Below are 26,412 nucleotides of genomic sequence, written 5' to 3' on the forward strand. Positions count from 1 at the left end.
CACGCAAGGAATGCCGCACCACGCAGGGGTGTCCTCCGTGTAGGGGAGCCCCACGCGCAAGGAGTGCGCCCCGTAAGGAGAGCCACCCAGCGTGAAATAAAGTGCAGCCTGCCCAAGAATGGCACCACACACACGGAGAGGTGACACAAGATGACGCAACGAAAAGAAACACAGATTCAGGTGCTGCTGACAACAACAGAAGCGGAGAAAAGAAGAACACACAGTAAATAGACACAGAGAACAGACAACTGAGGTGGGGGGAAGGTGATGGAAATAAATAAGTAAATCTTTAAAAAAAAATTGAAATATAATTCACATACTGTAACGTTCATTCTTTTAAAGTATACAATAAAATGCCTAATCCAAGGTCATATGGATTTAAACATATCTTTTTTTTCTAAGAGTCTTAATTTTCGCTTACATTTAAGTCTCTGACCCATGGCGTTAATTATTATATATGGTATAAGGCAGGCATCCAACTTCATTCTTTTATACGTGACTATACAGATGTCCCAACACCTTTTGTTGAATAAGACTAGTCATTCCCCATTGAATTGGCTTGACCCTCTTATCAAAAAAATCAATTGACCACAGACATGTGCAGTTTATTACTGGACTCTCAATTCTACTCAAGTGAACTATATGTCTACCTTTTTTCCAGTATTACACAATTTTGATTCCTGTAGCTCTTCAGTAAGCCCTGAAACCAGGAATTTTATGTTCTTCAACTTTGTTCTTCATTTTTAAAAACTATTGGCTATTCTGGGTCTCTGACTATTCTGCATATATAAAAATTACAATCAGTTTCTTAATTTCTGTCAAGCGAGACCACAGAAATTCCACTGAATCTGTAGAGGAGTATAGCCTTTTTACCAATATTCAGTCTTCTGACCCATTAACGTGGGATGTTTTTCCATCTGTTTAGGTCTTCTTTAAAGGCTTTCAATGATCTTGTATAACTTCTCATGCACAAGGCAAAATTTTCAGTATAAATATCTTAAACTTTTTTTGATAAATTTACTCTTAAATATTTAATTCATTTTTCTGTTATTATAAATGAAATTTTCCTTAATTTCAGTTTTGGGTTGCTCATTGCTTTTTCTTTTTTAAGATTTATTTTTTATTTATTTCTCTTCCCTTCCCCCCTCCCCCCCCCAGTTGTCTGTTCTCTGTGTCCATTCGCTGTGTGTTCTTCTGTGACCGCCTCTATCCTTATCAGCGGCACCGGGAATCTGTGTTTCTTTTTGTTGTATCAGCTCTCTGCGGTGCCATTCTTGGGCAAGTTGCACTTTCTCTCGCGCTGGGCAGCTCTCCTTATGGGGCACACTCCTTGTGTGTGGGGCTCCCCCATGCGGGGGACACCCCTGCGTAGCATCAGCACTGCGTGAGGGCCAGCTCCACACGGGTAAAGGAGGCCCGGGGTTTGAACCACAGACCTCCCATGTGGTAGGCGGGCGCCCTATCCATTGGGCCAAGTCCACTTCCCTGTTCATTGCTAATGTATAGTACACAGAGCCTTAAGAGGAAGGAGAAAGGCTGTACCCTCATAGACCCTGCCCGCCATTTTGCATCAACATGTGGCCAATGACTTTGGGTGAGAAAGTACCTTTTACAGTACCTTGAATTGGACTCTTTAGGGCCTGGTAACTGTAAGCTTTTACCCTGAATACCCTTTATATAAGCCAACAGATTTCTGGTACTTTCCATTAGCATCCCTTTGGCTGACTAATACACCCAGAACATGTTCTTAATTTTAATCTGCATTCCTGTGAATAAAATCTCTTGAAGATGTTATTTTAGTTAACACGTGGACCAAGTGAATGAGGCTGGATCTTAATATAGATTACTTGAGTCCTTTATAAATAAGTAGAAGAAATTTGGTAATAGTGAGAGTTACCAGAAGCTAAAAACTGGAAGTTAATGGAACACAGAAGAGAAAGGAGAGGGCATCACCATGTGACAGAAAAGCCAAGGACCATGGCCTGCCAGCAGCAGCTCTAGAACACAACAGTTTTTGGAATTTTGAACTTCTCTTAGCCTCAAAACCGTGAGCCAATAAATTCCCATTATTTAAACCAACTCACTGTATGGTATTTGTTTTAGTAGCTAGGAAACCAAGAAGATCTATTCAGACTTTTTTGAGTCTCTTCCTGAGCCAGTTTCAGTTGCTTCTCTTTCTTGAAATTTGTACATTTCATCTAGATTACCTAATTTGTTGGTATACAATAGTTCATAGTATTCCCATACAGTCCTTTTTATTTCTGTATGGTCAGTAGTAATATACTCTTTCGTTCCTGATTTTAGTAGAGTTCTTCTCTCCTCTATTTTCTTCATTAGTGTAACTAAATGTTTGTGAATTATTTTGATCTTTCCAAAGAACCAACTTTTGGTTTTATTGATTTTCTCTATTGATTTCTATTCTCTATTTCCCATATTTCTGCTCTAACCTTTATTAGTTCATTCCTTCTGCTAGCTTTGGGTTTAGTTTACTTTTCATTTTCTCTATTAGTTCTTAAGTTAGAAGGTTAGGGTATTGATTTAACATCTTTCTTCTTTATTAATACAGGCATTTACGTCTATAAATTTCCGTCTAAAACTGCTTCAGCTGTATATCCTAAGTTTCGGTATGTTGTTTACTTTTCTCACTCATTTCAAAGTATTTTCTAATGTCCCTTGTGATTTCCTCTTTGATCCATTTTATTTAGGAGTGTGTTGTTTAATTTCCACATATATGTGAATTTTCCAAACTTCCTTATTACTGATTTCTAATTTCATTATTTATCTACTCCTAACTTCAAGTTTGGATTAAAATGTTACAGAATGCAAGATTTGGAAGAAATTCCATGGAAGAATATCTCCACTTCTCCTATCTCCACCCCAGATGGTATTAGAGATAATCTTTTAATAGATTTTGGAATAGAAGGCAAAGAAATTGAATAAAAAAGCTGAGGACTGCGAGTAAAAACGTGTACTTTATATTGAGATGGCATTTTACAGATTACAAACAGTGCTTTTACATCCATGACTGCATATAAATAAATGAATTTTTAAAATACCTTGAATTATACTTGAAACACAAAACAGATATTAAGGTGGCAAAAATAAAATACCTGATAGGTGTTGTCAAAACTGTCATACATGAATCTGGTGATCAAGGATGTCTTTCCAACTGAAATGAAAAGAAAAAGGGGATTCATTCAGTGAACACATTTCATGGTGGGGGAGAGGGGTTCTTAAGCAATTCTTCCACAGAAAATTTAACTCAATGGGAAATATCTTCAATAGTTCTACCAAAAATAATTAAGAGCCATGTTGTCCTAATTTTGTTGACATGATTTTCTCTAATAACAGACAACAATTTCTCAAATTAAGTGCACAGATAAATAGTATTTCAGTTAGTTAAGAGTTGGGAAGAAAGAAGAGATAGGATGGATGAAAACAATTATTCTGACATTCACAATTCACAAAAGGCCAAACAACCTACTTGAGCCTAAATTAAAAAGAACTATGATTAGACTGTGAAGAAATTTTAGTATACTCCATGTGCAGTAACTCGGTCAAATGAAGGCGTAGGATCACTTCATCCAGTGAATCAAAGTACAGTCTCTGGAGTATAAAGAAAAAGGATAGAGTCTTAAGAGAGATAAAAAGACTACAAGAATCACATTTCTTAAAAGTGAGAAAGAAGTGACACAGGAAGCTGTTCTTTAAACTCCTCTCAGGATCAGACCTTTCCACTTCTGCAGGAACAGAAGCAACCCCAGTAAGTTTCACAGTACTATTTTGTATTGGTATTTATGTTAATCCACATAAAAGTGTCACTAGGTCAAAAGCAATGCAACATTGGCAGATTTCTTACTAATGTGACATGTACTTCACAGGGAGGAAAAAGTGATGGAGAAAAGCAAAGGAACATATAAAATATATAACAAAGAAATACAAAATAGAGTAAAATAGTTTTTTATTCAAGGGTTTGAAAAATCAATAGTATTTTGAACATGATTCTAAAATGCAGGCTTCATAAATTTAACGTTCTTGTTCATGCCAAAACCTCCTGTAAAAAGGATACAAACTTATACTGATTTGTTTAAGGTTTGTTTTTCCTGCTACACTATAAGCTCCATAGGATAGGGGACATATTTTCCTTGTTTACTCCATATTATCAGATATGTACACAATGCTTGGCATATACACTAAGCAAACAACAAAAGTTTGTAGAAATGATACCCAGGACTTTATCAAAAGCTGAAAAATATACATATCTACGTGCAATCAAATTAAATCTTACTTTAATTAAAAGTGATTTCATTATAAACATTTTCTATTATAAAATATAATAAAATTAATAATATAATTAATATTTTAGGTGTCTGATGAGAATGACTTCCATTAAAAGTAAGGATTACAAACTGAATCATGTCCTCCAAAGACATGTTCAAGTCCTAACCTCTGCTTCTGTGGTTGTGAACTCATTTGTAAACAGGATCTTTGAAGATCCTAATAATATGAGGTCAATCTTAACCAGGGTGGGCCTTAATCTCATGTGACTGGAGTTCTTACAAGAAAAGGAAATTTGGACACAGAAGTACAAGGCCAGGCACAGACAAAAAGAGACGTACTGCTATGTGGCAGTGGCAGAGACTGACTGCCAGTAAGATACCACCAGGACACTACTGACTTTGAAGAAGGCATGGCCTGCAGATACCTTTATTTTGGATTTCTAGCCTTCAAACTGTGAGCCGATATATCCCATTGTCTCAGCCAAACAGTTTGTGGTATTTTGTTATATAGCAGCCCTGGTAAACTAAGCAACATGTTAAATGTTTGTGGTTTCTAAAGACAATAGGTATACGTTTGACCTCTGTGTAGATAATACAAAAAAATTAAAACTATCATTTTGTTGTTGTTGTTGCATCTGTGTCAGATATGATACAAGCACTTTATAGGACAATGATAATCTTAACTCTAAAGAAATTTTACTTCTGCTTTTCAGGAAAAGGAAATAAACTCAGAGAAGTTTAGTAATTTGTCCAAGGTTAATCAGCTGGTTCCATGCAAAAACATGATTCCATTCCATTTCTAACCAAAGACCATGCTCTTCCAAACATACTACTTTTTTATTACTAAAAAAAACAAACATAGGCCTTTACCCTCATTGTGCCCTGAGAGTAAGATGGGTCACCAGCAGCTCTAGGGGAGCCATCCGTGAAAATTCAACCATGGTTCACTCTTGCCATGTCTGCTCAAACTGACATGATCTGATCTGGAAATATGGTCTCAATATGTGCCACCCAGGTTTCCGTCAGTACATGAAGGATATAGGCTTCATCAAGTTGGACTAATTGATCTTCCTTGAATGGACTTTTCAGGACATCTACCTGACGAAAACAATGCTAGCTCTTTGTGTATAAAACAAAACAAAAAAATGGAAACAACAACAACAAAAAAACAACAGCGTGGCATGGCCATAATGGCAGAAGAGCTACATTGCACTACCTATCCCAGCTACCAGGTTTTAAAGAACCTAAACAGAGACCATAACACAGAATATATTCTTGAAAAGTAAAATTTCCCACTATATAATTTTTTGTTGAAGACACTACCCCCTTCTGACAGCGAAGGTCCACAACCTAATTGACTTGAAGTGTCAGAGACCAAAGTTCAGAAGAGAAGAGTAAGAAATATTGGGGGGTGGGGAAAAAGGGAGAAAAGGAAGAGCAGAGGAAGGGGCAAACATGGTGAACCACAATATCTGCATTTAAAAATACATTAAGGGGAGTGGGTGCAGCTAAACGGTTGAGTGCCTGCTTTGCACATATGAGGTCCCGGTTTCAATCTCCAGTACTTCCTAAAAAATATACATGGGGAGAAGCAATATCGCTCAAATGATAAAGCACCCAACAACGACATGGAAGGTTCAAGCCCAGGGCCTGCTTGACCTGTGTGGAGCTGGCCCACGCACACTGCTGATGTGAGCAAGGAGTGCCACACCACACAGAGGTGTCCCCTGCGTAGGGGAGCCCCATGCACAAGGAGTGTGTCCCGTAAGAAGAGCCACCCCTTGTGAAAAAAGTGCAGCCTGCCCTGGAGTGGCACTGCACACACAGAGAGCTGATGCAACAAAAAGAGACACAGATTCTGGGTGCTGCTGGCAAGAATACAAGCGGACACAGAAGACACAGCAAATGGACACAGAGAGCAGACAACAGGGGGTGGAGATAGAAGGGGAGAGAAAAAAAAAAGTATATATAAATATATGGTAACAGATGTGGCTCAACCGGCTGGGCGCCCACCTACCATATGGGATGTCCCAGTGCCTCCTAAAGAAGACAAGCAGATACCTGCACCCGCCACAATGAGCTAGATGCTGAACCCCACCACAACAAGCTAGACACCCACACCTGCTGCAACAAGCTAGACACTGAACCCAAAATAAGCAGATGCCAAAAGCCAGCAGACACCACAGATCGTGAAGAACGGATACGGCTCAGGCCATTGGGTGCTTTCCAAGGTTCCAGGTTTGGTTCCCTTGTCTCCTGGAGAAGGCAAGCACACAATGAGCAGACAGACTAGAAACCAGCTGGGAGGGTGGGATAAATTTAAAAAATAAATAACCCTTTTGTACACACACACACATAAATATATACATATATAAAACAAAATCCAGAGTCTCTCTCTATATTAATCATAATGTTCAGTATCCAATAAAAAATTGAGACAGGTAAAGAAACAGAAAACTGTAACTCATACTCAAAGGAAAAAAGGGTTCAAAAGCAGGCTCTGAGACACCCAAGTCCTATGGGTCATGGCAGATGGCTCCAGAGTTTAGTGCCTTGCCAGTGGGCCCCACTTTGGAATTTGTGCTCCTGAGTGTGATGGAGTTGGACTAAGATGTGACTTCTCTACACAGGCCTCTTCTGTTCCTTGAAATGAACCTATGGTTGGTGCTGGGGTTGGTGTACGCCCAGGAGACTTTAATCTCTGGGCTGTCCATGTGTCAGCTGAGCCCTGAGCCTCAGTTGGTGTTGCAGCACCTACTCTCCAGTTCATTGGATTTACCAAGGTCAGCTGACAGGGAGGTGAGAATGGACAACCACCACACCAAGGAACTAAGAGAGTCTTACAGCTGCAGCCATGAGAGTCCCATCCACTAGGGGGATCAAAGCCCCCTCACAATTGAGAGGCAGAGTGGGCATCGCCATCCCAGGGTTCTCAGGATGGAGGAATAAAATATAGATTAGAGTGGACTTACTAATATTCTACTATAGAATTACTGTGACTCTAGCAATGGAAGAAATTATATCTTTGAAGTAGAGACTGTGGCCATGGGAGTTGTTGAAGACAGAGAGAGGGAAAAGGAGGTGTGATATGGGGATATTTTTGGGACTTGGAGTTGCCCTGAATGATTCTGCAGGGACAGATTCAAGACATTATATAACCTGTGGTAACCCACTGAATGGACTGGGAGAGAGTGTAAACTACAATGTAAACTATAATCCATGCTGTGCAGCAGTGCTCTAAAATGTATTCATCAATTGCAAGGAATATACCACACTAATGAAAGAAGTTGTTGATGTGGGAGAAGTGGGAGATGTGGGGACTGGGGCATATAGGAACCTCCTATATTTTTCAATGTAACATTTTATGTGATCTCTATATCTTTTAAAAATAAATTTAAAACATATTAAAAAAAAAAAAAAAGCAGGCTCCGAGATGACACAGATGTTATAGTTACCAGGCAAGGATTTATATCAGCAATTATAAATATGTTCTAGGATTTATAGGATAACATATGTATAAAAACTTAACAGAGAGAAGCAGATGTGGCTCAAGCAAATAGACTCCCGGCTACCACACAGGAGGTCCAGGGTTCAATACCCAGGGCCTCCTGATGAAGGCAACTCAGCCTGTGCAGCAAGCTGTCCCACAAGGAGAGATGACGCAACAAAAAAAGACACAGAGAAGAGAAGATGAGAGATGCAGCAGGCCAAGGAGCTGAGGTGGCGCAAGAGAATGATCACTTCTCCCACTCCCGAAGGTCCCAGGATCAGTTTGCAGAGCCGCCTAATGAGAATACAAACAGAGAGAGAAGAACACATAGCAAATGGACACAGAGAGCAAACAACGGGGGGGGGGGGGGGGGGAATAAATAAGTAAATAAACAAATAAACTGAACAAAAGGGAAATATAAATTAAAGAAGAGAACCAAATGTAAACTCTAGATCATTATAATACTGGTAAAAAGTTAACTGTTTAAGACTCAACACCAGATTGGTGATGGTAGAGGAAAGGATCAGCAAACTTGATTATAAATCAATACTTGAACATATGTATAAATGAAATTCCAAAAGGATAAAAGAGAAGAGAATGGGAAAAAAGAATATTTATAGGAATAATAGTCAAAAACTTCCTAAATATGGTGAAAGTCAAGAACTTACCAAGAAATTCTATAAATTTCAAGCAGGATGAATACAAAGAAAACCACACCTTAGCAAACTGCTAAAATCCAAGATAAAGAGAAAACTTTGAAAAAAGCCAGGGAAAAATGCATTAAACATGGGGGTACAAAAGGGGAAGGAAGAGAAAGGCAAGGTGGATATAAATTTTCACTATCTACTCAACAAAGAAATTGCTGAAAGAAAAATTTCATCCCCCAAATCCTTCATGACATGGAACTACTCTTCAAAAATGAAGGTGAACTGTGGGAGAAAAGTCGCAAAAGACTACCTATTTTATGTTTCCATTGATACGAAATCTCCAGAGAACAGGCAAATCTATATAGTCAGACAGTAGACTGACTGCTTAAGGATAGGGTGGGATGGGGAATTAGGTGGTGGGGCTTGGTGTTTCCTTTGGAGATGATGAAATGTCCTAAATTAATTTTGATACAAGCACCAGGCCTCCTTGATGACCCTTCCCCCCATCCCTTCACTGGCTCTATGCAAAGCTCCCAATGCTGATCTGTGCTCCTGGAACCAGAGATACAGTAACTCTTCAGCATATATGGGAGCATACGTATTTAGCCCAATATGGTGGTGGCAGTCTGAAGGGTTGAACCAGGACAATTATTGCAGGTTTGCCTCCCTAGCACATGCTCTATGTATATAAGGCACCACGCAGAGCTCTCCCTTCAGAAAGATGAAGGAAAACTATCCAATTGCAGCTGCCTGGGGCAAAGGTTAGCTGGCTGTTAGTCATACAGTACAGTGCCTGGGACCATGAGGAAATGCTGTTTCCTAGAGAAGGGTGGACATTCATACATTCATATTTGCATATATGGAAGAATATCTAGTGCCACACGCACATGCGACACATGCAGAAGGGACAGGAGGGAAAACTACACTTTAAGACCGCTATTCTATAAACTTACTATATGGATAAGCTCTGAAGAAGAACACTCAGGCCAATCTACAAATACTAGGAAAAGTGTTTTCCTTTTCTCTGTTTTTATTTCCTCTTTTGTTAGCTCCCGATATTCAAGGAAAGCTCTGTAATAACATTAGTTGGATACAAGCTTGAGGAGGAGACACGTTAGTCTAAATTCCAGCAATAATACATTAAAATGCAGACATGCCCAGGTTTCAACAAAAGATTACAAAACATACAAAGAAACAGAAAGTGGGGAAGTAGATGTGGCTTAAGTGATGGGCTCCTGTCTACTATATAGGAGGTCCAGGGTTCCATTCCCGGGTCCTCCCGGTGAAAGCAAGCTGGCCTGCACGGCATGCTGCTGGCCCACGCTGAGAGGTGGTGCAGCAAGATGATGCAACAAAAAGAGACACAGAAGAGAGACAATAAGAGACACAGGAGATGAGGGAGCAAGAGATTAAGCATCTCTCTCCCACTCCAGAAGGTCCCAGGATCAGTCCCTGGTGATGCCTGAAGAGAAGACAAGCAGACACAGAAGAACACACAGCAAATTGACACAGAGAACAGACAGTGAATGAAAAACAAGGGGGGGAGGGTAAATAAATAAATAAATCTTAAAAACAAAAACAAAAAAAAACAGAAGTAATGGCATATGCAAAGGAGAAGATTAAAGCATTAAAATATCACCAATGAGTAGGACCTGACCTGGGACACACCAAAGACATTAAGCAAAAGCGGTCATAAGTATGCTCAAAGCACTAAAAGAAAACATGGACAAAGATCCAAAGAAAATCAGGAAAATGAACATGAACCCAGGAGAGAATATCAATACAGATGGAAATTATGAAAAGGAATCAAAAACAGCTGAAGACCAGAACAATAGAAATTAAAATTTCAACAGGAGACTGGAGCTGAGAGAAGGAAGATTCTATGAACTTTAAGATAAGACAATTGAAATCATCCAGTCAGGAAAAGAAAGAATTAAGAAAAATGAACAGAGCCTGAGGAACCTATGGGACGCCATGAAGCGTACTAATATACGCATTCTGGGAATTCGTGAAAGAGAAGAAAGAAAAGAGAAAGAGAGAATATTCAAAGAAAAAATGGCTGAAAACTCCCCAAATTTAGCAAAAGATATGCAAATACACATACAAGCAGCTCAACAACTTTCAAACAGAATAAAACCATGCAATAGCACAATATAATCAAACTGCCAAATGCCAAAGATAAAGAGGGAATTCTGAAAGCTACAAGAAGAGCAACATGTCACATACAAGAGAGCCTCTGTAAGATTAAGTGTGATTTCTCATCAGAAACCATAAAAGCAAGAGGGCAGATAACAGATTTGAAGTACTGAAAGCAAAGAACTGCCAACCAAAATTCTATGTCCAGCAAAACTGGCTTTCAAAAATGAGGGAGATTAGGCCATCCCATGATGAACAAAGGCTGAAAAAGTTCATCACCATTAGACTAGCCCTACAGGAGATGCTAAAGGGAGTTCTGCAGGTTGAAAGGAAAGGACAATAGACAATAAACTGAAGCCACATGAGGAAATAAAGATTTTCAGTGAGGTTAACAATATGGGTAAATATAAATGCCAATACTATTATATTTTTGTTTTGTAATTTCACTTTTTGGTTTCTAAAGAATCTAAAAGGCAAAAGCATAAGATGCAATGCTGAACAAACTCTTAGCCAGACTGACAAAGAAAAAAAGAGAAGACATAAATAAATAAAACCAGAAATGAGAGGGAGGGATATTACCACTGACTCTGTAGAAATAAGAAAGATCATAAGAGAATACAATGAACAACTGTATGCTAAAAAACTAGAAAATGTAGATGAGATGAACAAATTCCTGGAAACACATGAACCACCTACATTGACTTTAGAAGAAACAGAAGAGCTCAATAAACAAATCACCAGTGAAGTGATTCAGTCATTAAAAACCTCCCAAAGATGAAAAGTCCGGGACCAGATGGCTTCATGAATGAATTCTACCAATTATTCAAAGATTAACTAATACAGATCTTGCTCAAGGTCTTCCAAAAAACTGAACAGGAAAGAAGGCTACCAAACTCATTCTATGGAGCCAACATCACCCTAATACCAAAACCAGATAAAGATGCTACAAAAAATTTTGTGTTTTATCTATTAAAAAAAGACAATAAAAAATGAATAAATTTTTTAAAGTTGCTACAAAAAAGAAAATTACACATTATATTGCTAGTGAATATGGATGCAAAAATTCTCAACAAAATACTTGAAAACAGAATCCAAAAGCACATTAAAAGAATTATATCACGATCAAGTGGGTTTTATCCCAAGTACACAAGGGTGGTTCAACACAAGAAAATCAATCAGTGTAATAAACCACATTAATAAACTGAAGAAGAAAAATCACATGATCCTCTCAACTGATGTTGACAAGGCATCTGACAAAATACAGAGCCCTTTCTTGATTAAAAAAAAAAAAAAAACTCCAAAAAAACAGGAATAGAAGGAAGCTTTCTCAATATGGTAAAGTGTATATATGAAAAACCTACAGCTAACACTGTACTCAATGGTGAAAGACTGAAAGCTTTCCCACTGAGATGAGGAACAAGACAAGGATGCCCACTGTCACCATTATTGTTCAATTTTGTGCTGTAAGTTCTGGCTAGGGCAATTAGGCCAGACAAAGAAATAAAACGCACCCAAATAGGAAAGGAAGAAGTAAAACTTTCACTAGTCGCTAATGACATGATCCTATATCTAAAAAATCCTGGAAAATCTACAACAAAGCTACTAGAATGGACGAGTTCAAGAAACAGTGGGATACAAGGTTAATACACAAAAATCAATGGCATTTCTAAACACTACTGCTGCGCAATCTGAGGAGGAAATCAGAAAAAACTACCATTTATAACAGTGACTAAAACAATCAAATATTTAGGAATAAACTTAACCAAGGACATAAAAGACCTATATTCAGAAAACTATAAAACATTGGTAAAAGAAACTGAAAAAGACTTAAATAAATGGAAGGACACTCCATGTTCATGGATTGGAAGACTACCCAAACTGATTTACAGATTCAACACAATCCCCAAAAAAACTGTTAACAGCTTTTTTTGCAGAAATTGAAAAGTCAATAATTAAATTTATTTGGAAGGGTAAGTGGCCCCAAATAGCAAAAAAAAAAAAGTCTTAATAAAGAACAAAGTTGGAGGGCTCTCATTTCCTCACTTTAAAGCATATACTTAGCTACAGTCATAAAACAGCATGGTATTGGCATAAGGACAGACTGACTAACCAATGGAACCAAATCGAGAAACCAGAAATTGACCTTGACATCTACAGTCAAGTGATTTTTGACAAGGCAGAAAAATATCTTGTGGTAGGTAGTAGCTTCTTAAACCAAATAACGAGCAACAAAATAAAAATTAGATGAATGGGACCTCCTCAAAATTAAACACTTTTGCACCTCAAAGGACTTTGTCAAAAGGTTGAAAAGGCAGCCAACTCAAAGGGAGAAAACATTTGGCAATCACATATCTGATAAAGGTTTAATAACCATTATATATGTCAAAAGGTTGAAAAGGCAGCCAACTCAAAGGGAGAAAACATTTGGCAATCATGTATCTGATAACTGTTTAATAACCATTATATATAAGGGGATCATACAACTCAACAATAAAAAGACAAATATGAAATACAATTGGCGAAGAAATACATGAAAAAATATTCAATATCACTAGTGATTAGGGAAATGCAAATCAAAACTACAATGAGGTATCATTTCATACTTATCAGACCGGCCGCTATTAAAAAGTCAGAAATCTGTAAATGCTGGAGAAGATGTGGAGAGACAGGAATGTTTATTCACTGTTTGTGGGAAAGCAGAATGGTACAGCTACTGTGGAGGACTGTCTGGCAGTTCCTAAGGCAGATGAATATAGACTTGCCATGGGACCCGGCAATACCACTGCTAGGAAAATACCCAGAAGAACTGACAGCAATGACACAAATAGGTATCTGCACACCAATGTTCTTAGCAGCTTTATTCATGATAGGCAAAGTTGAACACAAGCCAGGTGTCCATCAACTGATAAATGGATAAATAAATTAGAGTATACATACAATGGAATATATGCAACAGAAAGGAGAAAGGAAGTTGTGAAACACGACAACATGGATGAACATGGAGGACATTATGTTGAATGAAGCAAGCCAGACACAAAAGGACAAATACTGTATGATTGCCCTATTATGAACTAAATATATCATATGAAATATAAATACATTATGTGAAATATGAATATGGGTAGAACTGCTATAAGACCGTTTTTCTTTTAAGCTGAATATAAGTTAATATTACAAAATATTACTGACAGAAAAAAACATACTAAGGAGACCAGACACAGAGTACTACATATTGTATGATTTCCTTTATATAAAATGTAAATATAAATCGATTTATAAAGATGAAAGTAGATTAGTGTTTATGTAGGTCTGAGTAAGGAATGCTAAAGGGTGTGGAGTCTTTCTTTTTGGAGTAATAAAATTGTCCTAAAATTTTTGAGATAACGTACAACAGAGCGATTATACTAAAAGCCATTGATTATACACTTTGGGGAAAAAAGCCAGAAAGAGCAGCTATGTACATGGGGGAAGCATAGAGAGATTGAGGTGAGGAATTTTTTTGGTTTTTTGCTTGTCTGTTTTTCATTATCATCAAAATAATGAAAATGCTCTAATAATGATTGAAATGATGCACAACTACATGATTATAGTAAATACCACTGATTGTTCAATGGTTTTGTACTAAATGTGTATTTATGTAATTTGTGACAAGAATTAAATAAAGGTTGGGGACTGAAGGATATAAGAACATAGTTTCTCTATATTACTTTTTTATATAGTTTTTAAAGATACTTAGTTTCCATAAATGTTACATCAAGAGTATAGAGGATTCCCATATACCCTGCTCCCTACCCACATTTTCCCACATAACAACATCCTTCATTAGTATGGTACATTTGTTACAATTGATGAACACCTTTTGGAGCATTGCCACTAAACTATAAACATGGATTATAGTTTCCATTATAGTTTATACTCTCTCCTGAACCATTTTCTAAGTTATGACAAGATACATAATAACCTGTATCTTTCATTGCAACATCATTTAGAACAATTCCAATGTCCTAAAAATGCCCCCATATTACACCTCCTTTTTTCTCTCTCTCCCCTCACAGAACCTCCAGTGGCCACTGCCTCCACATCAATGATAAAAGTTCTTCCATTGCTAGAATCACAGTAAGTCTATACCAGAATACCAGTAAGTCTACTTGAGTCCATCATTCATTCCCGAATCCTGAGAATTCTGGGTTGGTGATGCCCACTCTGCCTTTAATTGAGAGGGGGCTAAGATCCCATAGGGCAGATGGATGGGACTATCTTGCTTGCAGCTGCAGACTTTCTCTGTTCCTTGGGATGGTCACTGTCCATCATCATCTCCTTGTTAGCTGTCCTGGGTGATTCCAAAGAACTGGAGAGTAGGTGTTGCAACTCTGTAAAGATTCAGGGCCCAGCTGGCACACGGACAGCCTCAAGATTTAAGTCTCTTGGACATACACCCATCAATCCTAATACTAACTATAGGTTCAAACAGAAGAGGCAGCTGAGTCATGTTTAGGGAAACCACAACTGAGTCCAACTCTGTCACAAGGGGAGCATAAATTCCAAAGTAGGGCCCGCTGGCAGGGCACCAAACTCCTGAGCTGTCTGTCCTGCCTCTCATGTCTGGATGTCTCCAAACCCCTCAGGAACCCTGCTATTTAGTTGGCATCAAATCAAATGAGATTGTTTCAGATTTATGATGTTAAATTTAAGCCTCATGGTAACCATGAAGAAAATAGGGAATATGTAAACTCAAAGATATAGAAGGTAGACTACAGGTTATCACGGGTGGGGTCAAGCAGAATGGGGAGTTAATGTATAATGGTTATATGATTTCTGTTTGGCAATTTGGGAAGGTTTTATTTATGGAAGGTGATGCGGGTACTATAATATTGGGAATGTAATTAATCTCACTGAATGGTATGCTTGGGATTGACTGAGATGGTAAAGTTGTATATATATTTTTGCAATTTAAAAAAAAGAGAGCAACTGCAGATACAATGACAGGTAAATGCAATACATGATCCTGAACAAGATTTAATAAGGGAAAGAAAAGGCTCGAAGAGATAATATTGGGGTGTATGAAAAATATGGACTATATGCTTTACATCAGTGTTAAATTTCTTGAACTTGATACCAGCATTTAAGATGATTACATAAGTGAATATTATGTTCTTTGGAAACATACACAGAAGCAGTAAGCATTTAAGGAACATGATGTATACAACCTACCCTCAAAAGTTCAGAAAATAGTTTGACAGAAAAAGATAGATGAATAAATAGATGGATTGATGGATGGACGGATGGATGGATAGAACGATATAGCAAAAGTGGCAAAATGTTAAAACTGGTGGATATGGATATCTGAGGGGAAGGGAGTATGACGGAATTCTCTGTATCAAATTAGTATTTTGGCAACTGACTTGTGAATTTGAAATTTTCAAAATAAAAAGTTTAAAAAAAAAAAAAACATTCCAGAGCTCCCTAGTATACATAAAATAAAGTTAAAAATCTTTAGTAGGCATTCAAGAACTTTCATTAACATTAGCCTAATCCTCTAGTCTTCAGATCTCCTACCCTTATCGCCAAACAAAAGCTTTATATGACAACCATAAAAGGCTATTAAATATTCTCCAAGCATGCCATGTACTTTGGGAATAACCTCATTTTGCAGAATTTTTCTTTCTTGGTTACATTTGAGCTTATAAGGTTTCGTTTGTTTTTTTAAGATTTATTTTTTATTTATCCCCCCCACCCCCACCGTTGTCTGCTCTCTGTGTCCATTAACTGTGTGTTCTTCTGTGACAGCTTCTATCCTTCTCAGTGGCACCGGGAATCTGTGTTTCTTTTTGTTGCGTCATCTTGTTGTATCAGCTCTCTGTGTGTGTGGTGCCATTCTTGGGTAGCCTGCACTTTCTTTCGCGCTGGGTGGCTCTCCTTATGGGGCGCACTCCTTGTGTTGGGGCTCCCCTACACGGGGGACACCCCTGTGTGGCGGGGCACTCCTTGCGCGCATCAGCACTGTGCATGGGCCAGCTCCATATGCATCAAGGAGGCCCAGGGTTTGAACCACGGACCTCCCATGTGGTAGGTGGACGCCCTATCCACTCAGCCAAGTCCACTTCCCATAAGGTTTTGCTTAAAGAAAAACTTACCTTTGAAAATAGTTTTGGCCTAAGATTGTGTTTCTGTAAGTATTTTAGATAGCAGCAGGACTTTTGTTTATTCTTACAACAGTCAACATATACTTAAGGCTGTAGCATAAGGATAAAAATAAGAGTCAGAAATAATTTCTACCCTCAAAATAACATGCAGAGAAAAGCTCAAAATAAGTACTAGCACAGACTCATTTTACCAGCACCAACTTTATTCAAAAACTTAAGTACAGAAATTAAAAGGAAAGGGAAGCAGACTTGGACCAGTGGTTAGGGCATCCGTCTACCACATGGGAGGTCCGTGGTTCAAACCGTGGGCCTTCTTGACCCGTGCGGAGCTGGCCCACGCGCAGTGCTGATGTGCGCAAGGCGTGCCATGCCACGTAGGGGTGTCACCACGTAGGGGAGCCCCACACGCAAGGAGTGCGCCCCGTAAGGAGAGCCGCCCAGCGCGAAAGAAAATTCAGCCTGCCCAAGAACCACGCCGCACACATAGAGAGCTGACACAAGATGACGCAACAAAAAGAAACACAGATTCCCATGCCACTGACAACAGAAGTGGACAAAGAAAAACACACAGCAAATAGACAAAGAATAGACAACTGGGGTGGGGGGCGGTGGAAGGGGAGAGAAATAAATAAATAAATAAATCTTAAAAAAAAAAAAGGAAAAACATGATATACTTTTCCTATGATGCAAAAATAAGAAAAATTGGCAATATGGTTAGAAACATGTATTACTACCTAAAATTATCTTGCTCATGTATTAGTGGACTTCTCCCAAATAGAAAAGTAAACTGCAAAACAGGAACTTTATCTATCTTCTTAATTATTATAGCCTCAGTGTCTAGAATCATGCCCTAACTGGCACTCAATGACTAAACCAATGAAAGACACTGCACTGAGTAGACAGTACTCACTACCCTAATCAATGTGGTCTAGAGTCTAGCTCACAATAGTCATGCATGCTTGGAAAAATGAAAGTGGATACAGCTCTTAGGAACATCCTTACAATCATGTTCAAAAAAACTTATGTTTAAAACCAAAAGGCCAAATTTATTAATTTATAAAAGTGACTTTCATAAAGACAGGAATATCCAAAGTTTGTATGACTAGTAAATGCTCTTATTTGAGCTATATAATAAAGTGTATGGTTTTCTGCATGTAAGTTATACTTCAGAAAAAAACTTCCCTTACAAAGAAATTAGTTCATCAGCAGAAAATCTGAACTATAGGAAATTCTAATCATAAAGTATGATCATAGCAGAAGGAAAATGAGATGCAGGAAAAAAAACAAAAATTAGGAAACTAAATGTATGACTAAACTGAAAAGAATATTTATGTATATTTATAAATTTTCATTAACAGATTGGGAAAAATTTAATCACTGCTTAAAATAATGTCTTACGGAGTTTTTTTGATACACAGACCCACACAAAATTCAGTACATAAGCGAATAACCAGGAGGAGTACTAAGTAGAGTTAAAGAGTTCTAAGGTCCTTATACTGTTCCCTAAGACTAAAGGTATCAGTTGAAGATTAACCTTAGAAACCATAAATGAAGAATATAATACCTGGGACATTCCAGACTAAGACTTTCAAAAATGGATACTAATATGCTAAAAGAGCTAAAGGAACACATGAACAAAGAACTAAGTGAAATAAGGAAAATAACAAATGAACACAGAGAATCAAGAGAAAAAGAAATTATGAATAGGAACCAAATGGAGCTATAAAGATCACAATAACAGGTCTGGTCCTCCTCACTGATGGTTCTAATGCTTTAAATTTCTCCTTTGCCTGGGCCATCACTTCCTGTTTATGTTTTCTAACCTTTTGTTGAAACCTGAACCTTTTATATTTTAATGTGTTATTGTTGGAAGTTTGACTCTAAGGTGTCTGTTCCTTAAACTTGTATCCAGCTAGTGTTATGACAGTTTGATTGCCAGAAGCTAACACCAGCAACAAGAAAACAGCTTTCCCAGTCTTTGTAGATTGACCTGTGCAAGTGCTCTTCACATCAAAGTTTATCCATACAATGCATTTAAAGAATAAGTCCAAGCCAAAGGGTAAGGGCCTCCCTGATCCTCTCTGAACATGCACATCTAATCTGGCACTTGTGTGCGTGAGCCATTTAACATGGTTCCAAATATCCCCTTTTTAGGAAACAAGTTCCTCAGTCTCAGGCACTGGAGCGTATGTCCTACAGTCACCAATCCCTTGCCCTAGGCAGAACAACTTGACTGCTATTCCACAGGGTTCTGTAGGAGAGTTCTGTGAGCTGGCAGTTCTATATACAGGCCAAGTTCTGGGATGTTTAGTCCTTTGGGCCACCACTAAACAGAATGGGCCACACATACATGCTCCTAGTACATGCAGAGAAGACCAGGGTTCTGTATCTGATGCAGATAGAGAGACTAGTCACAGTACCTCATGAGATTCTACCACTTTTTTTTCATAGTGTCCTATTAAAAATACTTTCAGGAAGCGGATGTGGCTCAAGTGATAGAGCTTCTGCCTACCATATGGAAGGACATGGGTTCGATCCGTGGGGTCTCCTGGTGAAAAAGAAGAGAAAGCGTGTCCACATGGCAAGCCAGTGCCCGCATGATGAGAAAGTGCCCATGCAAGTGAGTCACACAGCAAGATAATGACGCATCAAAAGAGAGAGAAGAGGAGAGTCAAGTGCAGCAGAAACCAGGAACTGAGGTGGCACAACTGACAGGGAACCTCTCTGCCAATCAGAGGTCTCCAGGATCAAATCCCAGTGAATCCTAGAGGAGAGAAAATGAGAAGACAACACAGACAACAACAAAAAAAAAAAAACAGCAGGGTGGGAGGAGGTAAAGGGGGGTAAATAAATAAATCTTAAAAAAAAAAAAACACGAAACTTTCTACTTAACTACCTGTGAATCAAGAAGGACAAGCATAAATTCTATGGCATTTTATTACTCTATTCACATTCAAAGTGGATAGTCTTCAAAACATTCTGCTTTTAAGTACCCCTTTTCCTGATTCAGTGCTCACCCTCTTACTGCAGTCCATTAACTATTTTCTGCAGCTTTAAGGAAGACGTTTCTGCCACTTATTGACAGATGTTCAAAGTTCCTTGTAGACAGAACCCTGAACCATCTTACTCCAGCATCATCACTGGGACAGTCCAAAAGTTTTTTCATTTTAATGAAGTTAAATCTATCTATTGTTTCCTTTGTTGATAATTCTTTTGGTGTCCTATCTAAGAATCTACTGCCAAATCCAAGGTTATAAAGATTTTTTCCCCAGGATTATAAAGATTTGCCCCATGTCATCTTCTAAGAGGTTTATAGTGGTAGCTCTTATATTTAGGTCTTTGGTCTATTTTGAGTTAATTTTTGCATATTTTGTGAGGTAAGGCCTAAATTCTTTTGCAGTTTTCCTAGTACCATTTGTTGACTAGATTCTTTCTCCACTGCATGTACTTTAAGCACACTGATCAAAAAATCAACTAACAGAGAAGCAGATTTGGCTCAACTGATAGAGCATTTACCTACATATAGGAGGTCCAGGGTTCAATACCCATGGACTCCTGTCCTGTGTAGTGAGCTGGCCAACATGCAGTGCTGCTGTGCACAAGGAGCGCCATGCCACGCAGGGATGTGCCCCCTACAGGCAGGCTCACCCGCAAGCGTCACGGACAGCCAATTCAGCAAGGTGATGCAACAAAAAGGGAGACAAGCAAAAACGCAGAAGAGCACGTAGTGAATGGACAGAGAGAGCAGACAGTGAGCAAGTGGCGGGGGGAAGGGGAGGTAAATAAATACATAAACTTTTAAAAAAAAATCAATTAACAAGGAGCAGATGTGGCTCAAGCAGTTGAGTGCCCGCCTTCCACACAAGAAGTCCCAAGTTTGGATCCTGGTGCCTCCTAAAGAAGACACACTACAAGCAGACATCAAGTAAAAAATAAACAAACAAACACCTGCTGGGTGCGGGGAATGGGAGGAAGAGATGAGATGGGGAGGCGTTTTCGGGACTTGGAGTTGTCCTGGGTGGTGCTTCAGGGACAATTACCGGACATTGTAGATCCTCCCAGGGCCCACTGGATGGAACGTGGGAGAGTGTGGGCTATGATGTGGACCACTGACCATGAGGTGCAGCGATGCCCAGAGATGTACTTACCAAATGCAATGGATGTGTCATGATGATGGGAGAGAGTGTTGCTGTGGGGGGAGTGGTGGGGTGGGGGCGGTGGGGTGGAATGGGACCTCATACTTTTTTAATGTAATATTTTAAAAAATGAATAAAAAAATTAAAAAAAAAATCTTTAAAAATCTACATAAAAGGAAAGGAGAAGCAATTCACAATCGCTCATTATAAAAAGACCTGTTAGGGGGGCAGACTTGGCCCAGTGGTTAGGGTATTTGTCTACCACATGGGAGGTCAGCAGTTCAAACCCCGGGCCTCCTTGACCCATGTGGAGCCAGCCCATGCGCAGTGCTGATGCGCACAAGGAGTGCTGTGCCACGCAGGGGTGTCCTGCGCGTAGGGGAGCCCCACGCGCAAGGAGTGCAGCCTGCCCAGGAATGGTGCCACACACACAGAGAACTGACGCAGCAAGATGATGCAACTAAAAGAGACACAGATTCCCATGCCGCTGACAACAACAGAAGTGGGCAAAAAAGAACACGAAGCAAATGGACACAGAGAACAGACAACTGGGGGGGAGGGGAGAGAAATAAATAAAAAATAAATCTTTAAAAAAATTTTAAAAAAAGACCACCTAGGGAAACAGCTGTGGCTCAATCAACGGGCTCCTGTCTACCATATGGGAGGCCCTGGGTTCACATCCCAGGGCCTCATTGTGAAGGCAAGCTGGCCCGCAGAGAGCTGATAGCCCATGCCTGTGGAGAGCTGGCACAGCAAGGTGACGCAACAAAGGGAGTCAAGCAGATACAGAAGAATGCACAGCAAATGGACACAGAGAGCAGACAGCAAGCAAGGTGCAAGGGGGGGGATAAATAAAATTTTAAAAATAAAAATTTAAAAATAAAATAAATCTTTAAAAAAAAAGACCATCTAAATAAAAGGGAGACAGTAATGAGGGAAAGGAGGATCAAAAGGAATAAGACTTACAAAAACTAATTTGTAATAACAGAAATAAATCTTGCCTTAACAGTAATCACCATAAATGTATTAAACTCTGTAATCAAAAAGCAGAGATGGGCAGAATCAATAAAGGAACATGACTCAACAATACATTTACAAGAGACCCATCTGAGATCCAAGGATGCAAAGAGGTTGAAAGTTAAAGAATGGAAAAAAATATTTCATGCAAATAGTAACCAAAAGAGAACTAGAGACTATATTAATATTACACAAAACAGACTATCAGTCAAAAACTGTTACAACAGAAAAAGGACATTTTGTACTGATAAAAGGGTCAAGTCACCAAGAAGATTTAACAATTAACATATAAAAAGTAACTTCTCTAGCCACAATACAATTAAGTCAGCAATCATTAATAGATGAAAACTAATTTTCAAATATGTGGAACTATAACAGCATACTCTTAAACCACTGGGTTAAAGAAGAAATAAAAAGGGAAAATTAAAAATACTTAGAAATGAAAACAAATACAACATTCCAAAACTTATCGGATGCAGTGAAGGCAGAGCTCAGAGCAAGTTTTATCTATCAATGACTATTTGAAGATAGATCTCAAATTAATAACCTAATTTCAGGCATTGTCTAGGTTGGAGCCTGGCAGCCAGGCCCATGTAAACGACCCTGGGGGGGGGAGGGGGGCTGGGCCACCAGGAACGTGTGGCGGCTAAGATGCTGGGTGTGGCTGTGATGAAAAGAACTCTTATTTTCCAGGCCAACCATTCCGATTGGTTTGTTACCATGAAAGGAGAAAAAGAAAATGTCTCAAAAGCAGATGAAGGAAGCTTTTGTTAGTAACCTCAATGGAACCAAATGCAATGGAAATCACCCAGTGCTTGTGCTTGCCTGCATTCTGTACCTTGTCCACAGGGCTCCTGACCATTTTCTCATAACACGTCTTTTACTCCTCTTCACATATCTGGAGAACTCAATTTTTCACTGATTTTGTTTTCCCAATAGCTCCTGGTGGCCACTTTAGCCATTTTGCCATCTTTCCTCCTTGAGCAGCTCACGGTAATTATCTTTGAGGCAGGGCTGTTTTATCAAATGTACTGCAATGTATATTGGCAGAACTTGCCATGCCAGAGTGCCTGTCCAGAAAATCCTTGAAGATTTCCTGAAAATCAGTCTAGATTCAGAACACATTCCAGGCATCTTCTGTTTCCATGTAATTAACAATACATTCTCTGCTACTGACATTTTGGCTGTGGACTTCTCACTTTTCTCTAGACAACCAGCCAAAACGCAGATCTATGGGTTTGGAGCAGGCAGCTTTGTTTTGGGGACTGCATGGTTTCTTCAGAGTTTAGGAGAAAATCCAATATGGAAGGGCCCCAGAATTTTACTACTTTACAAAGTCACTGTCCTCTATTTGGCCATTAGTCTTCCTGGGCACAGGCAGGACAACTAGTTGTTATAAAATCCATTGACTATTGGGAACATCTAAGTCAGTATGGAGTTTACTGAACTTTTTTTTTTTACCATAACAGTTGTGAATCTTAAAACATCATTGCTTTTGACTCCCTCCACCCCACCTCCCCAATAAATCCTAGATTGTGGCCATCAGCATTACTGTATTACATCAGCTAGCCCTTGACTTGACTTTGCAGAAGTTAATTTTGTATGGTACTGATGGCAGTGGCACAAGAGTTGGTTGAGTAAGTTGCCAACAAAGGAGGAATAATTCTCTACTTTGGGTTATGTGGCAATACACACTGCTTGTGTGCAAACAGGTTGTATATACTTAAGAACAGGCTACAAATCAAAAACCAGAAAAAAGTAACACGTCTTACACTGGCAACTATTAGTCTCTTCACATCTCTTTACATAGCTCAAGCAAATAGAGAAGTAGTATCTCAAAAAACAGCCAATTTAGTTTTTTTTTTAATTTTTATTTTATTTTTTTTGGTCTTTATTCATTTTTTTAATATTACATTAAAAAAATATGAGGTCCCCATATACCCCCACCCTCCTCACCCTACTCCTCCCCGCATAGCAACATTCTCCTCCATCATCATGAGACATTCATTGCATTTGGTGAACACATCTCTGAGCATCGTTGCACCTCATGGTCAATGGTCCACATCATAGCCCACACTCTCCCACGTTCCATCCAGTGGGCCATGGGAGGACATACAATGTCCGGTAATTGTCCCTGCAGCACCACCCAGGACAGCTCCAAGTCCCGAAAACGCCTCCACATCTCATCTCTTCCTCCCATTCCCCACATCCAGCAGCCACCATGGCCACTTTTCTCCACACCAATGCCACATTTTCTTCGATTACTAATCACAATAGTATTTTGTGTTTGGGTAGCTGCTTCTAGCCTGATCCTTATTAGTTTATATAAAACTAGTAAGTGATATAATTTTGGGTTTTGTCAATTTCTAATTAAAGGGGCTCTAGTACCAAGTTCTTGGAAACTTATTCAGCTACCTGCAACAAATAAAAAGCACTTAGAATCTCCAGTTCCTGAAGGTGAAAGAAAGGATCCCAGTTTTTGTTTAATCACAGCTATAAGCAGAAACCAGTTATTGCTTTTCTTGCCGTCAAATATAACCAGCTTGATCATCCTGATGATGGATACATTAAACAGCAGTACCTTGTGGCCCTTGTTTGTGCTTTATGTCTGTATATTTACCAACTGTTTAATTACATATGTGCTGCATATGCAAGATAAGACTGAAATTTTGGTGATAAATATGGGTAAAATTTATTTGTGTTTGAAATAGATATTTTATGGGGAAGAATACTAAAAGTGAAGAAAATGTGCTTTTGGCAACCCAGTTTTAACCATATTTTATTATAAAATTGAAGTTTCAACCCTTCAACCTCTGTAACATTAAGAGTAATCCTCAATATATAATGGATCTCAACACTATATAAAACAGACCAATAGAGAAGAAACAATGACTTGTAATTTGTTAAAGCACTTGTTAAATTTCAGTATTTCAAAGAAACCTTATAGCTATAATACCGGAAGACTGAAAATGGGAATTTTTAAATGTTCATTTATATCACCTTATACCACTCTTTTTTAATTTTTAGTATGTATTACTTTTATAATAAAGTTTACATTAAAACATTTCGGTGTGGGGGGAAAAAACTAACTTCGTATACTGATGAACTAGGAAAAAAGCAAAGTAAACCTAAAGCTGGCAGAAGGGAAAAAATATATAGATAGTGGAGATAGGGTTTTTTTGTGTTTGTTTGTTTTTTGAGGTATTGGGGCCAAAAGTGAACCCAGGACGTTGTATGTACAAAGCCTATGCTCAACCACTGAGCCACATCTGCTCCTAAGATAACGGTTTAACAGCCAGAATATACGTTTTCATATAAAGAACACCTTAAAAGTCAAAAAAATTGGCAAAAGATTTAAAGACATTTCTCCGAAGAAGATATACAAATGGCAGATAAGCACATCAAAAGATGTTCAGTATCATTAGCAAATTAAGGAAATGCAAATCAAAACCACAATGAGATACCACTTTACACCCACAAGGATGGCTATTACTTAAAAAAAAAAAAAAAGTGTTGACAAGGATTCATAGAAATTGAAACCTATATATGGGTGGTAGGATTGTAAAATGGTGCAACTGTAGGAATAAGTTTGGAAATCAAAAAGTTGAACACAGAATTACCATACAACCCCAATTCTTGGTATATACCCAAAAGAATTGAAAGCAAGGACTCAAACAGATATTTGATACTAACGTTTATAGCAGCATTGTTCACAATGGCCAAAGGGTAGAAGTAACTGAAGTGTCCATCAACAGAAGAAAAAATGTGGTATTGTATACATACAATTGAATTTTATTCTGTTGTAAAAGTGCTAACAAACACTACAATATGGACGAACCTTAAAGACATCAAGTTGAATGAAATAAGCCAGACACAGACATGATTTTATTTATATGAAATAACCAGAAATTCACAGACAGAAAGCAGATTACAAATTATCAGAGGTGGAGGGAGGTAGGGAAAAAGGAAGTCAATGCTTAATGGGTACAAAGATTTTGTTGGGGATGATGAAGAGTTATGGCAATGTATGGTGGTGATGGCAGCACAACATTTTAAATATAATTAAACGGGGAATGTTATGCTACATATATATTTTACCACAATAAGAAAAAAAAAAAACCCTAAAAACCTTCAAGACCTAACATCAGGAACTCTCCCAAAAAAGAACTCAGCTAGATCACTCTAGAGTAAGGCCCCATAAACTCACACAAGAGTTTAAAATCAAACATTTAGTGCTCAACTCTTTTTTTTTTCTACATGATAGTATAATCTTTATTTTATAGAAAAGGAAATTAAAGCATAATTTAAGTAATTTGCCAAAGGTCAGTAACCAGTACTAAAATATGAAACCCAGACTGTTTTAACCATTAGCTCTACTGTTTAAAGGTCTTAGAAAGATATGGAAAATAGTTCCACTGAGTGTCCTAACTTGCCATATAAAAGCTGGAAAAAGCTACAAAAAGTGGCTTGTTATCATCCAACCCAGCAGTTCTTAAAGTGTGGTCCACAAACAGCTAGGGATCCCTAAGACCCTTCAGGAGATCCAAAAAAGTCAAACCCAGT

General features: G+C 38.5%; 1 protein-coding gene and 1 pseudogene across 4 annotated transcripts in view; one reads left to right on the forward strand and one right to left on the reverse strand.

The window, feature by feature from the left end:
- RAB6A (RAB6A, member RAS oncogene family) overlaps positions 1 to 26,412 on the reverse strand; it is an 89,131-nt gene that overhangs the window by 56,974 nt on the left and 5,745 nt on the right. For all 4 annotated transcript variants that reach the window (XM_012523439.3, XM_004453887.5, XM_071218260.1 and 1 more), the window contains exon 2: positions 3,111 to 3,169. In XM_012523439.3, the coding sequence (XP_012378893.1) occupies positions 3,111 to 3,169 (59 nt within the window). The remainder of the gene's footprint in view (positions 1 to 3,110; positions 3,170 to 26,412) is intronic.
- On the forward strand, positions 22,589 to 26,189 carry LOC139439757 (phosphatidylinositol-glycan biosynthesis class W protein-like; annotated as a pseudogene).

The sequence above is a fragment of the Dasypus novemcinctus genome, chromosome 10 (genome assembly GCF_030445035.2).
Source record: "Dasypus novemcinctus isolate mDasNov1 chromosome 10, mDasNov1.1.hap2, whole genome shotgun sequence".
Lineage (NCBI taxonomy): Eukaryota > Metazoa > Chordata > Mammalia > Cingulata > Dasypodidae > Dasypus > Dasypus novemcinctus.